Source organism: Microtus ochrogaster, chromosome 7, assembly GCF_000317375.1.
Source record: "Microtus ochrogaster isolate Prairie Vole_2 chromosome 7, MicOch1.0, whole genome shotgun sequence".
Lineage (NCBI taxonomy): Eukaryota > Metazoa > Chordata > Mammalia > Rodentia > Cricetidae > Microtus > Microtus ochrogaster.
In genome coordinates, this window is record NC_022014.1 from 65251137 (window position 1) to 65263846 (window position 12710).

Sequence of the window (12710 nt, forward strand, 5' to 3'; positions counted from 1 at the left end):
CTCTGTAGAGCAGGCTGGTTTTAAACTCACAGCGATCCGCCTGCCTCTGGCTCCAGCTGGGATTAAAGGTGTGCGCCACCACCAAGGCTCTGATTTTCTAGGCAGGATTTTTCACTTCTGTGTTCTCATGGTATTTGTTCTGTACCTTCTTTGTAACTTTCAGATTCTGTTGGTCTTAACTCTTTATTCCCTTAGTTTGTATTTTCCTATTCAGCCTAAATTCTTCAGTCTACATGTCTAGCTCGTATCTTGTGAGCAAAAAACACAAACCTTCAGCCTCTGATTAAATACCCACAGTCGTTTGAGACTCTATGCCAAGTAACACATTTCATTTCACGCCAAGCCCCAACTTCCTTATTTTTATTTTCTTGATTAATATCATTTCCATATATCTAATCATAAACATTAAGCTCTAGCAGCTATGTATTTCTTTCTTCCTTTTGTGGCCATCATTAATCAAGTCTTATCAGTTTAACTAAAACATCTTTAAACTGAAAATAAACTCTCTAAATTATCCTTAAGGCTCTCCTTGTGTCTGTAAGCCATGGTCATACTATCTCAGAAAATTTTCTTAAAATACAGATTGGGATTGTGGGTACCTCAGTGGCAGAAAACTCAGGCAGCGTGTGTGAGATCCTGACTTCGATCCTCAGTAAACAAATGTTCTCTACTATCTCTGTAATGTCAACTATTTGCTGACATACCTCACCTATGGTCCTTTGCTGATCCAAATTAACCTGATCTGCCAGGGCAGAACTAAGTGCACCTGTTCATTTTAGAGCCCAGCTTGGGGGCTGGGGATGTGGTCAAAATATTCACTTAGCACCTCCCCAAATACAAGTTAACAGAAACAAAACAAGGAAAACCTCAAACAACCAAACCCAACAGTTCAGTGAGTAAGGCAGGCACATGGTGATCTGCTTTGTACCCAGCTCCCTTTTGATGCCAGGTCTCTCCATGCTGCCTGACAGGAGTAACGGACCACAGACACTCTGTGTGCACTTGCTAAACTGCGTACAACCGAAGTACTAAAAACGTACCTTGGGTTTTCTTAAATTGTAGTATCCTTTATTTGTTACTTGCACTTTCCATCTAAAAAACAGAAGTTAAAAAAAGTATATTTTACCAAAAAAATATGTATTCTAGCTAAGTTGACAGATGACAATTTCAATGCTATTTTATGTTTCATTTATTTTTAATTTTTTTGGTTTTTCAAGACAGGGTTATTCAGCATAGCCTTGGCCATACTAGAACTTGCTCTGTAGACCAGGCTGGCCTCGAACTCACAGAGATCTGACTGCTGCTGTCTCTTGAGTGCTGGGATTAAAGGCGTGTGCCACCACTGACTGGCCCTCGATGCTATTTTAAAGCATCTGAGGATGTACCCACATCTAAGTAAGTGTGCAAATTTTAGCATAATTTATAACTGAACTATTTACAATATTAAAAACAAGACACCAGAATCTGTTATAAGCGCAACTAATATAATAGTTCTTTTCACTTAAATTACATTTAGCTTGTTTTTGGTTTCTTGAGACAAATTCTTAACTCCATGGCCCAGGTTGGCCTCAAATTCATGGCATTTCTCTTCTGCTTTAATCTTCCAAATGCTGGGATTACAGGGATGAGTTGCCATGCCTGACCAACTTCACTGTTTATTTACACAAATAAACAAACTCCAAACTCAAGCAACAGACTTGTTAGTGCTAGTTACTAGTTAGCAGTAGTAACTTACCGGTCTAGCTTGATTCCATCTGCTTCCATTACATTTCTTAAGACCTGTGCGACCGGGATTTCTCCAGCATAGCCTGTACCCCAACCCAGGGTATTGGACAGATCGTTGCCTGTTCCCAGAGGTAAGACCGCAACCTGTGGAATGTACTTTTCTTGTCCCTAGAATACAGAAGATGTACTGCAGATTTTCTCTTTAGATTATTTGTAACATTATAGTATTTTGTAAAATTTAAAGACTAAAGCAACAAAGACAAAAATGATAACTGTAGGTTGCACTAATTTCTTAATCACAGTGTTTCATTCCTAACTATCCAAATCGGCTTCATCTAGTGGTCACCTGTTACTTTCACTCTTTTTGGGTGCTCTACTACTGAGCCATATCATCAGCACCCATTAGAGTGGTTCTTTTTGTTTGTTAGTTTTTGGTTTTTTGAGTGAGGGTTTCTCTGTGTAGCTTTGGAGCCTGAAACTAGCACTTGTAGACCAGGCTGGCCTTGAACTCAGAGATCTGTATGCCTCTGCCTCCGAGTGCTGGGATTAAAGGCGCGTGCCTCCACTGCCGGCTTTACAGTGGTTCTTAAAGACAGATACCTTAATCTTCATTTCATCAACTGCATCGAGGACCCAGCCCACAGTTCCGTCCCCTCCGCAAACAAGGACACGAACTGAGTGATAAGGAAGAAGAGTGCACAGCTGCAGGGCCTTGATCGGGGGCGTTTTAGTTACATCGAACACCTAAAAATAAAAGAACAAGGAGACTCTGTTCAGCCTACACTGTCCTTCACCTGCGAATGACTGCCCTCTATGTATTTTCCTGACAGTTCCCAGGGCCCAACCTATTACTGTGGCTCATCCAGTACACTGACCTACAAAGCAGGGACCGGCCTCATTCTACCGACTAGGACATGGGGCCCAGGAGGCTAAATCAGTTGTGTGATTCTGCATATGTGGAAATACAACGCAAACTGAGAGCCTAAGGCTACAGTACCATTTGACTCCTTTCTGTTCACATCAAACTCTAGTGCGCTAATGGTGTAGGAGGGTCTTGTGCCTATGTGTTACTTTCATTGGTTAAGTTGGCCTAGTTGATAGGGCAAACTCAGGTAGGCAGGGAAGGCAGAACAGAATTCTGGGAGGAAGAAGGCAGAGTCAGAGAGCCACCCACCATGAAGCTGCCAGGTCAGACATGCTGAATCTTTCCCGGTAATCCATGAGCTCGTGGTGACATACAGATTATTAGAAATGGGTTGAATCAAGACATGAGAGTTAGCCAAGAGGCTAGAAATAATGGGCCAAACAGTAATTTAATCAATACAATTTGGTGTGGTTATTTCGGGTATAAACTAGTCCGGTGGTGGGACGCAGCCCGCTGCTCCCCTTACAACATGCTAATCTCGCCCTTAGCTAGTATTCTGTACTTCATGCTTTAAAAACTGGCCTTGAAGTTACAGATCAACCTGCTTCTGTCTCCTTGTACTGGGAGTATAGAGGTGTGCCATCACACTTGGATTATGTAATTCAGTTTTAATGGCGTGCCTCCCCCCATTTTAAAAATCAAGGAATAAGCCAGGCAATGGTGACACATGCTTTTGATCCCAGCACAAAGTGAGTTCCAGGACAGGCTCAAAACCTTATCTCGAACCCCTCCTAAAAAAATCAAGGAATAATTTACTTTATCAAAAAATTCCTCTCTAAAAAGGAACACATAGTTGATTTTAGTTTGTGCATCTACTATCAAAATCCAGTACATAACCCTTTTGTTTTTTGTTTTCTTTGTTTTGTTTTTTTAATAAGATGTCTCAAGGTCCCTTTACAGCCACATCCCATTTCCAGCCCCAGGCAATCAAGAATTAATTACACTCTCTGGCTCTATTGATTTGCCCTTTCTGGAAAGGACACATGAAAGCAATTACACAGTCTGATACCTTCAGCCCTGATTGATTTAGCGGTGCTTTTTAGGTTCACTCACTATCATATAGTTTGTTTCTGTCAGTCACTGAAAAGTACCCATTTTATGAAGACACAGCACGTTTATTCATTCACCAGCTGACGGAGAGTCGAGCTCTTCCATTTCTAGGCGATTATGGCTAATACTGCCATCGGACATTTGTACCTCAATCTCTGTGGGACATAAGGCTTCCTTTCCCTTGAAATGAGATCGCTGGGTGATGTGACTTTTGTTTTACTACATATTTGAAAGGCTTGAGGTTTTTTTTTTTTTTACAAGTATTCTTTCCTATTACTAGGTAGTGATTTAAAGCATCAATAACCATTGCATTTTAGGGAAAACAAAAGCTAAAAATGAGACTTAAAAGGCAAGGCTTTCTCTTTAGTTACCTGGACTGGATTTAACAGGATCCTAAACTCCCCCAACAGCCCTTCTCCCATGTTAGTTCCACTGCGAGAGTTGGCCAGGATTATTAATGGGGTCCACTGCTTTCCAAACTTAGAAGCCAGCTAAAAAATGAACATGGACGAAACAGGGTTAGTAGCGTCTGAGAGATGGCAAATACAAAACTTTCCTTAGTAGCAATGGTGCTATAATTTGCTGAAAGAAATAAACCTGTACTATCAACACAATAATGACAAACAAGCCCGAGAATGGCAGAGGATTTTACAGCTTGACCTTTTACTCAATGTAGACTTGCTGTGTGCATAAGTCTCCATGGAAAGAGGAGACAACCCCCTCGGATATTTTCTCCAGAAGCCCCCTCTTTCCTTTCCTGTTTTCAGACAGAATCTCACTATATAGCCTTGGTTGGCCTGGGGCTCATAGAAATCAATCAACCTGCCCGTCTCCCAAGTGCTAGATGGAAGGTGTTGGCCACCTACCCACCAAGAGAGACTATCTTCTTTCTTGAAATATGGTCTCCTGATGGCTCATGCAGCTTGTCAGTTATGGTAGGTTGGCTAGCCAGCAAGCCCCAGGAGTACTGCCTTCCTAAGGCAGGGATTACAAATGGATGCACCATGCTCAGCCTTGAACACAGATGCTGAGGACTGAGTTTAGGTCCTCACGCTTGCATGGCGAGTGATTTTTCTCATTTTGCTTCCAAAACAGTCATTACACATGCTATGTTCAAAATTTGGAACAGTACATAGTTGGAGTATCTATTATCTGAAATGCTTAAACAGAACTATGTCTCTCCCTCTTTTTTTTTTTTTTCTGAGACAGAGTTTCTGTACAGCCTTGGACGTCCTGGAACTCGCTGTGTAGACCAGGCTGGCCTTGAACTCATGGACGTCCGCCTGCCTCTGCCTCCAGTGTTGAGATTAAAGACATGCATCAACACCGCCCACCCAGCACAAGTGTTTCTTATTTTGGAGTGTTTGCACATACATAATGGGGTTACTTTAGAGACAGGATCCAAATTTAATATAAAATTATGTTTCATATGTATGTACCTTCAAACAGCACAAGGTCAGTTTTATAGGACATTTTAGTGTTCCTACATTTTGACCACAACCTGTCCTGTGATTAGGAGGAGGATTTTCTACTTGTGGTACCATGACGGTACCTTAAATTCTGGATCTTCAATGTTGGGTTAGGGATGTTCAACCTTAGTATTTGAGTCTGTCACCAGTTAATACAGTCCATGTTCTTTCAGCCATCGACAGAGTGGAGTCTGATCTTCTCTGACCCTGTTTTTCATTTCTGGATGGATTTGAGAATATACTAGCTGGCCAGGTTTTTTTTTTTTTTTTTTTTTGGTCTGTGATCCCTAGGTTTTTTCTTTGTTTTTTGAGGCAAGGCCTTACAGAGATCTATCTGCCTCCTGCCTCTGCCTATTAAGTACTGTGATTAAAGACTCTTTTATTATTTTATATGTATGGGTGTTTTGCTTGCATGTATGTCTGTGTACCATATGAAAGCAATGTCCAGAGGCCAGAAGAGGGTGTTGGATCCCTTGGTACTGCAGTTATAGCTGGTTCTGAGTCTCCATGTGGATGTTGAGACTCGAATCCTGCTCCTCTGAAAGAACAGCCAGTGCTCTTAACTGCTGAGCCATCTCTCCAGCTCCTGGTTCTTAGTTTTTGCTATGTATTCTAGAACTTGCTATAATGACCTTAAACTTTTGGTCCTACTGCCTTTACCTCCTGAGTGCTGTTATTAAAGTCGTTTGCTATCATGATTGGCTGTGGGTACAGTTTTATGGCTTCCCATAATGACATTTTAAACCCTTTAATCTCTTATTTACTTCATTCTCATTTTTTTCCTCAAACACACAGAATTAACTATCTTATATACTAACTTTAAATGAATAAATCTATAAAATAAATAAGCTAATTACCGCTTCATAATCTGTCCTTTTGTCTTTACGCATCTGGTTAATGGATGCCAAATAACCAGGTGGGATGATTAGATTTTTGAATTCTCCAAAGTCACACTTTTCATTCTTTAAGCTGCTCTTCATGCACTCGTCATGGACTGTTTTCTGGCACCAAATGCACCTGAGGAAAGAAGAAACAGCCATTGGTTCATTGTAAACTGGTATTCCTAATCCACAAACCACATTTCTGTCAAAAGGTAAAACAGTGTATCCACACAAAAATAAATGTAATTTTAAAAACTGCACAAAAATATACTACCTATGATCATACTTTTAAAAATGCACAAACAATTTCTCAGGGTGATTTTGTATCATGATAGACACTTGTAGGTACAACCCCCTAATAAGGTCAACCTAGAACAACAGCCATAATTAGCAATGTGTAGGCTTTCGTTTAAACCTGTCTGACACCTGCAGTTCCTCAGGTCTGGTTTGGAAAACTGTCAATTTGCACATAGAAAGGAAAGCATCCCATTTCTTTTAGGAGCAGATAAACAGTTCCATGTCTACTTCTGAAACAAAGACAGAGCATGCGTATTCAGATTTGTCTCTGTATTGGGTACCAGTGCCAGTGACAGGCAGGGAACAGTGTTGGCAAGACTTAGGCTTTCTATTATTAATCTGCTAAGCTATTTAATCCCCTCACAGATAAGTCAGATCTGACTGAGCAAAAGCAGGCTACCAGAACAGGACAGAATTAACTAATCTAAGGAGGGAACAAACACTTCTCTGCCAGATGTTATCTCCTGGTCTTCTATTTTAAAGGTGTTTTTTTTTCTCCTTTTGGATGTTGAGATTTGTCAAGTAATTACTGTTTACTCAAGAGTTCTACTGATGGCTAAAAATAGATACCTGCACAATGAGACAATTATAACACAACTTGCTCATGCCATTTATAAAGACTGGCTTCTAACGTCAGAAACTGTAATAGAAGGTTACACAGTAGACGTGAATACACCCATCTACTGGCTGCTTACAGCTAATAACTCCTGAATATGTTATCACTGTTTCTGAGCAAAGATGATGCTATTTGATCCTCTCTGGCCTTGAACTCTCAATCCTAATGCCTCAGGTTCCAGACTGCTGGGGCTATAGGCAAGTGCCACCAAGTTTGAGTAATTTTCCTCCAGTGCTGGGGATGGAACCTAGGATTTGTATATGATAGTCAAGTGTTCTTATTACCTACCTACCTACATCTACAGCTCAGCTAACTCTAACCTACTATATTGTATTTATTTTTCCCCATATCACATTTATTTGCGGGGAAAAGGGTCAAATTTTACCACCAACTTTTAAGCTAAATAAGACTATGTGATGGAGGAGGGTCATCTTTCTCCGCCGCTCCTATTTCAACAACTATGAGACACTGATCTACTTAACGTCCTGGTTTCACATCTGCACAGCTAATCAGATGTGGTATATAAACAAACTGTCACCACCACAGAGACAAGCATAAGGGATAAATAATTTTCCATTCGGAAGTATTGTTCTTGTGTCAAAAAAAGAGAAAGAACCAAAACAACAAACACCCACCCCCAACACACAAAACAAAAAAACCAACCCCAAACCAAAAACTGTTAGGTTGAAAAAAACAAGGGCAGGGGCTGGGGAGATGGCTCAGCAATTAAGAGCACTGTTACTCTTGCAGAGGACCAGGGTTAGATTCCCAGCAACCATCTGGTAGCTCACAAATTATCTGCAACTCTAGTTCTGGGGCTTCTGATATCCTCTTCCACTTGGGGGTACCAGACACACAAGCAGTACTGAGACATACATGCAGGAAGAACACCCACATATAAAATAAATCTAGCCTCCTGAAGAAGAACCCCAAACCAGGGCAGAGTCTAGGTTAGGCCTCATGGCACAGGCTAACACATGATAATGTGGCCTTATTGTATATTATTATTGATCATAACCTGCAGGATAACCACTGCAGTATTTCCTAATAACTTCCCCTGGGAAGAGAAGTAAAACTACAGATGGGGAGGACATGAATGTCTAACTAACCCTCTGTGTGTGTGTTGCTTTAGTTTCTAAAAACTAGAATATATTCATGATTTTTTTTTAGATTTAATTTTATTGTATGTGCATTGGTGTCTTGTTCGCATTCATTTCTGCATGAGGGTGTTACATTCCCAGAAACTGTAGTTACAGACAAGTGTGAGCTGTCGTGCGGGTGCTGGGAACTGAACCTGAGTTCTCTGGAGGAGTAGTCCGTGCTCTTAACTACAGAGCCATCTCTCCAGCCCGATGAATTTCTTTAATGAATTTCTTTATGCTTGAGAATTTAGGAATCTTAGAAAGGTATAAATAACACCATCGACAATTCTTCTGGAGACATATTCCCAATTTTATAGTACAAGATGCTTTTCAGGTAGGAGCGTGATCTGTGTGTATTGGACTCTGCATTTCTTCCAAGTTGGTATCACACATATTTTCCTAAGCTATTTTTTTTAAAAAAATCATGGTTTAGAAAGAAACATGTAATATTACATTATATGTACTATTTCATAACTTATTCAATCTTTTTTTTTTCCTGTTAAAACCTTTTCAACCAGACAGCAGTGGTACATTCCTTTAACCCCAAAACTGGGAGGCAGAGGCAGGTAGATCTCTGTGAGTATGAGTCCAGCCTGGTCTATAGAGCGAGGTCCAGGGCAGCCAGGGTTACACAGAGAAACCCTGTCTTGAAAAACCTTTTAAAGAGAGGATGGACAGATGGATCAACAGCTAAAGAATGTGTACTGCTCTTGAAAAGAACCCAAGTTTGGTTCCCAGCACCCATGCTGGGAGGCTTACAACCACCTACAACTTGGGCTCTGGTGTGTGTGTCTGAGTGTCACCCTCTTGTGGCCTCTGGGTGCTCATGTGTACATACCCCCACGCAGAGTCACACAGAGACACACAGCAGCTGGTACCACCTTCTGCTTCAGCTCTTGGGAGTGTGTGTGGGACTTTCTATTTGTTGGAAATAAGATCCATCACACAGTGAGATCCAGACAAGGCTCTGACAAGGCTAGGTGTCAGAAATCTCGGGATCCTGCCCTGCTTTATCTTCAATCTTCTCAACTGTTGAACACGCGAGAGCAAATGATCTGCAGAGCAGCGCTGCCGTCCACCGACCTCCTACGCAGAAGCCTCGTTCAGACACCATTCGGCACGCAAAACGCACTCTTCAGAGTACGTGCAGAAGCCATAAAAACATGCTCAGTTTAACTCAGGTGACTCACCTGAAAGATCTGACGACGAAATATTCCTTTCAGGGCTGGTGAGGCCCACTCGCCTGATTACTTGTTAGAGTGGCAGGACTCCTGCGGTGGAAGGGAATGCACTCCACAAAGTTCTGTCTTCTGACCCCCACATATACAATTCATTACAAATGTGCACCCCCCACAAATAAACAAATGGCAAACATAAAATAAATACTCCGTTTTTGTCTTGTATGTCAAACACTTCACTATGATACCAAGAGCAGTGTTTGCAAAAGAAACTTGGAGCTCTGCTTTGGGATAACCCTTGTTTTCATAGTTCTAAACCAACAGCCGGCTGGTTTGTAACTAGAATAAAGTTACTGTGTGTGCCCTTCAGTTTTCCTTATATAAAATGGGGTGCTACAGAGTAGCCACAAGGCAGGCGGCAATTAAGAGGCCTTGGATGAAAATTAAGAGCCCTGGCAGGGGTGGGAAGGTGGTGGCGGGTTCGGTTGGCAAAGTACTCGAGAAACGCGTTCAGGGGTTTTGAGTTAGATCCCCAGCACCTCTTGAACTGGCCTGTCATCTCAGCACGGGGGGCGGGGGGTGAAGGCAGAAGGATCAAAAGATCAAGGTCATCCTCTGTTATCCAGAAAGTTTGAGGCCAGCCAGGTGTATAGGAGACCCCCATCTCCAAAACGCGAAAACAAAGCATCTAAAGGGGACGGTCTGCTGTGAACGCCAGGGATGCTTGTGAGCGAGCGGTTTAGGCCATTTGCTGCGATGAATTTAGGTCTCTCGAGCGAGTGTTTGCAGTCCTGCCCGCCCCCGCCCCTTCCGTACACAAAGGCCATACCTGTAATCGCAGAGCTTAGGCTGGCTGCCGCACTGCTGCTTGCAGACGACACAGTAAGAGCACAGGGGCACGTTGCCGCGGATCCAGTGGTGAGGCATGGCATCTGTGGCCCGGCCGTCGTTCTTGAGCATGATCTCCTTGCACGGGAAGCGCTTGTCCGCCTTCTTGAGGCAGCCCTCGTCCACGCGGAGCCCGCAGCAGTCGCAGAAGGCTCCCTGAAGGATGTGCTGCCCGCACACGCAGCAGTAGGTGGGGTGGCTGAACAGGTCGGTGTCACGCCAGCAGTGCTTGCTCTTGCGGAAGATGTCCCTGCGATGCAGTTGCCGGCGCGACCGCTGAAGGCTACACCAGAAGGTGATGAACACCGGCAGCAGCACGGAGAACAGCGTCCATAGGACCAAGTGGCCATCGGGAAGCAGGCTCTGGCTGGGCGGACTGCTCCGCCGGTCCCCCTCCATCTTCCCAGGCTGGGGCGTGGCCTAGGGAGCGGCCAGGTCCAGAGGGCTCGCCTTTAGGACTCACAGCATGGGGGTTGCGGCTGGCTCGCCTTCGCAGCGCGCGGCCTCGGCACCCCCGGGCCCACACTCGCGGGCTCCGTCCAGCACAGGCCAGGCCCGCCGCCACCGCGCTCGCAACGGCCGTCCCGCGGGGCCTCGCCCGCGCCCCTCTCGCGAGGTCTCTGAGACCTCCGCCGGCTCGCGCGGCCCCGGGTTCTACCTGCAGTCAAGCCCGCGATCGCCTTCCCACCCTCACGCAGCGAGATCTGCGTGGGGGTGAGAAGGCCGCGCCTCTGGCGCGCACCTGCGCAGTCCGCACGCCGGCCCTCTGCGGTAAGGGATGGGCGGGGCCTGACGCTCCCAGGGAGTGGGCGGAGTCGGATAGGATAAGGCCTATGGCGGCGCATTCCGCTGGTGGACGGAGTTAGAGAAAGGTGGGACCTGTGTAGATAAAGCGCATTTATAGGCAGGACGGGATGTAAGGCGGGGCCCGCGGCGGCACTCCCCCTTGAGTGGGAGGGGTCAGGTCTGTGGGCGGAGCCAGATCTGGGGCGAGGCGGAGACTGGAGGTGGGCAGGAATGTTGAATGACGGCATTGAAAAGGATGAGCACCCTGAAAGCGAAGACCCTGAAAGCACACATTTATTGTATGGAATGAGATTTCTCAAACTTTTGAAACCACAGGAAGTCCTGCCATAAACAATTTACAGTATTTGACCTTCAGCCTCACCCACTTCCTTGCCGTTGGAGGTGGAATTGACATGGTTATGGATGTTGGAGTGGAGAAAACTCTCTTTTGAAAGTGTAATGTTCTGAATGGCACAAGTAAAAGATTGCCAAAAGTCACCAGTGCTCTTGCTCTCTTCTGTATTTACTTATTTATATATTGGTGCTGGGGATTGAACTCAGAGGTATCACATGCTAGACAACACTACACTGAGCTACTCCTAGACTACTTACTGGTATTATTACACACATACTGAATGATTGCTAGGTGACAATTACTAGGTGGGAAGTCCCAACGCTCAGAGGGCATCAGGCCTGTAGAAACCTGTCTAGCAAGAATTATTAAGGGGGCTGGGGGTGGTGATGCATGCCTTTAATTCCAGCAGTGGAGAGGCAGAGGCAGACAGATGTCTGAGTTCGAGGCCAGCCTGGTCTACAGATGAATTCCAAAGAAAAAAAAGAAAGGAAGGAAGAAAGGTAAGAAAAGGGAAAATAAAAAAAAAGAATTATTAAGGGCTAGAGAGATGGTTCAGAGGTTAAGAGTTCCTACAGAGGAACTGAATTTGGTTCTCTGGTAGCATTACAACTCAAGCTCCAGGGGAATCAGACGCGCTCTTCTGGCCCCCTCTGGATTCCGCATGCATGGGACACACACACACACACACACACACACACACACACACACACACACACACGCTGGGTATGGTGGCCTGGCTATAGAGGAGGATGAATCTCTGTGAGTTCAGGGCCAGACCGAACTACATAGGCAAGGTCAACCCCATCGATAACAGCTTACCACATCCCAAATCATTTTATTTTACTTTGGCCATCTGTGAGCCAGTGGAACACTTCAACAGGTAGAAGCCGACACCTGACAACCTCAGTTTGATTCTTGGGACCCACAGGTGGAAGAAGAGAAGTGACTCCTGCAAGTTGTCTGTGGTAATTTGGATAAAACATGCCACCCCCAAGGGAGTGGCACTATTAGGAAGTGTGGCCTTGTTGGAGGAAGTGTGTCACTATGGGGGGTGGGCTTTGAGGTCTCATATGTTCAAGCCACACCCAGTGAGATAGACCACCTCCTATTGTCTGTAGTCAAGGTGTAAGAACTCTCAGCTCCTTCCCTAGCACCAGGTCTACCTACATGCTGCGTTGCTTCCCGACCTGACAGTAAAGGGACTAAACCTCTGAAATGGTAAGCAAGCCACCCCAATTAAATGTTCTTCTTTATAAGAGTTGCTGTGGGCATGGTGTTTCTTCATAGCGAGAGAAATCCTAAGATGTTGTCCTGTGACCTCCAAATATTCTCTGTGCCATTTGAGGACACCCCCCCAACATAAATAAATAAAATTTGAAAAAAAGCATTTCTTTGGCC

At 44.4% G+C, this 12710-nt stretch overlaps 1 protein-coding gene across 1 annotated transcript in view; it reads right to left on the reverse strand.

The window, feature by feature from the left end:
- The window catches only part of Dgke (diacylglycerol kinase epsilon), a 22091-nt gene extending 11163 nt beyond the window's left edge, over window positions 1-10928 (reverse strand). Inside the window, exons 1-6 of the mRNA XM_005350517.2 lie at window positions 10113-10928; window positions 6027-6186; window positions 4072-4191; window positions 2326-2469; window positions 1736-1893; window positions 1041-1092 (exon numbers count right to left, since the gene is read on the reverse strand). Coding sequence (XP_005350574.1) covers window positions 1041-1092; window positions 1736-1893; window positions 2326-2469; window positions 4072-4191; window positions 6027-6186; window positions 10113-10570 — 1092 coding nt within the window. The 5' untranslated portion in view covers window positions 10571-10928. The remainder of the gene's footprint in view (window positions 1-1040; window positions 1093-1735; window positions 1894-2325; window positions 2470-4071; window positions 4192-6026; window positions 6187-10112) is intronic.
- Window positions 10929-12710: the final 1782 nt, after the last annotated feature.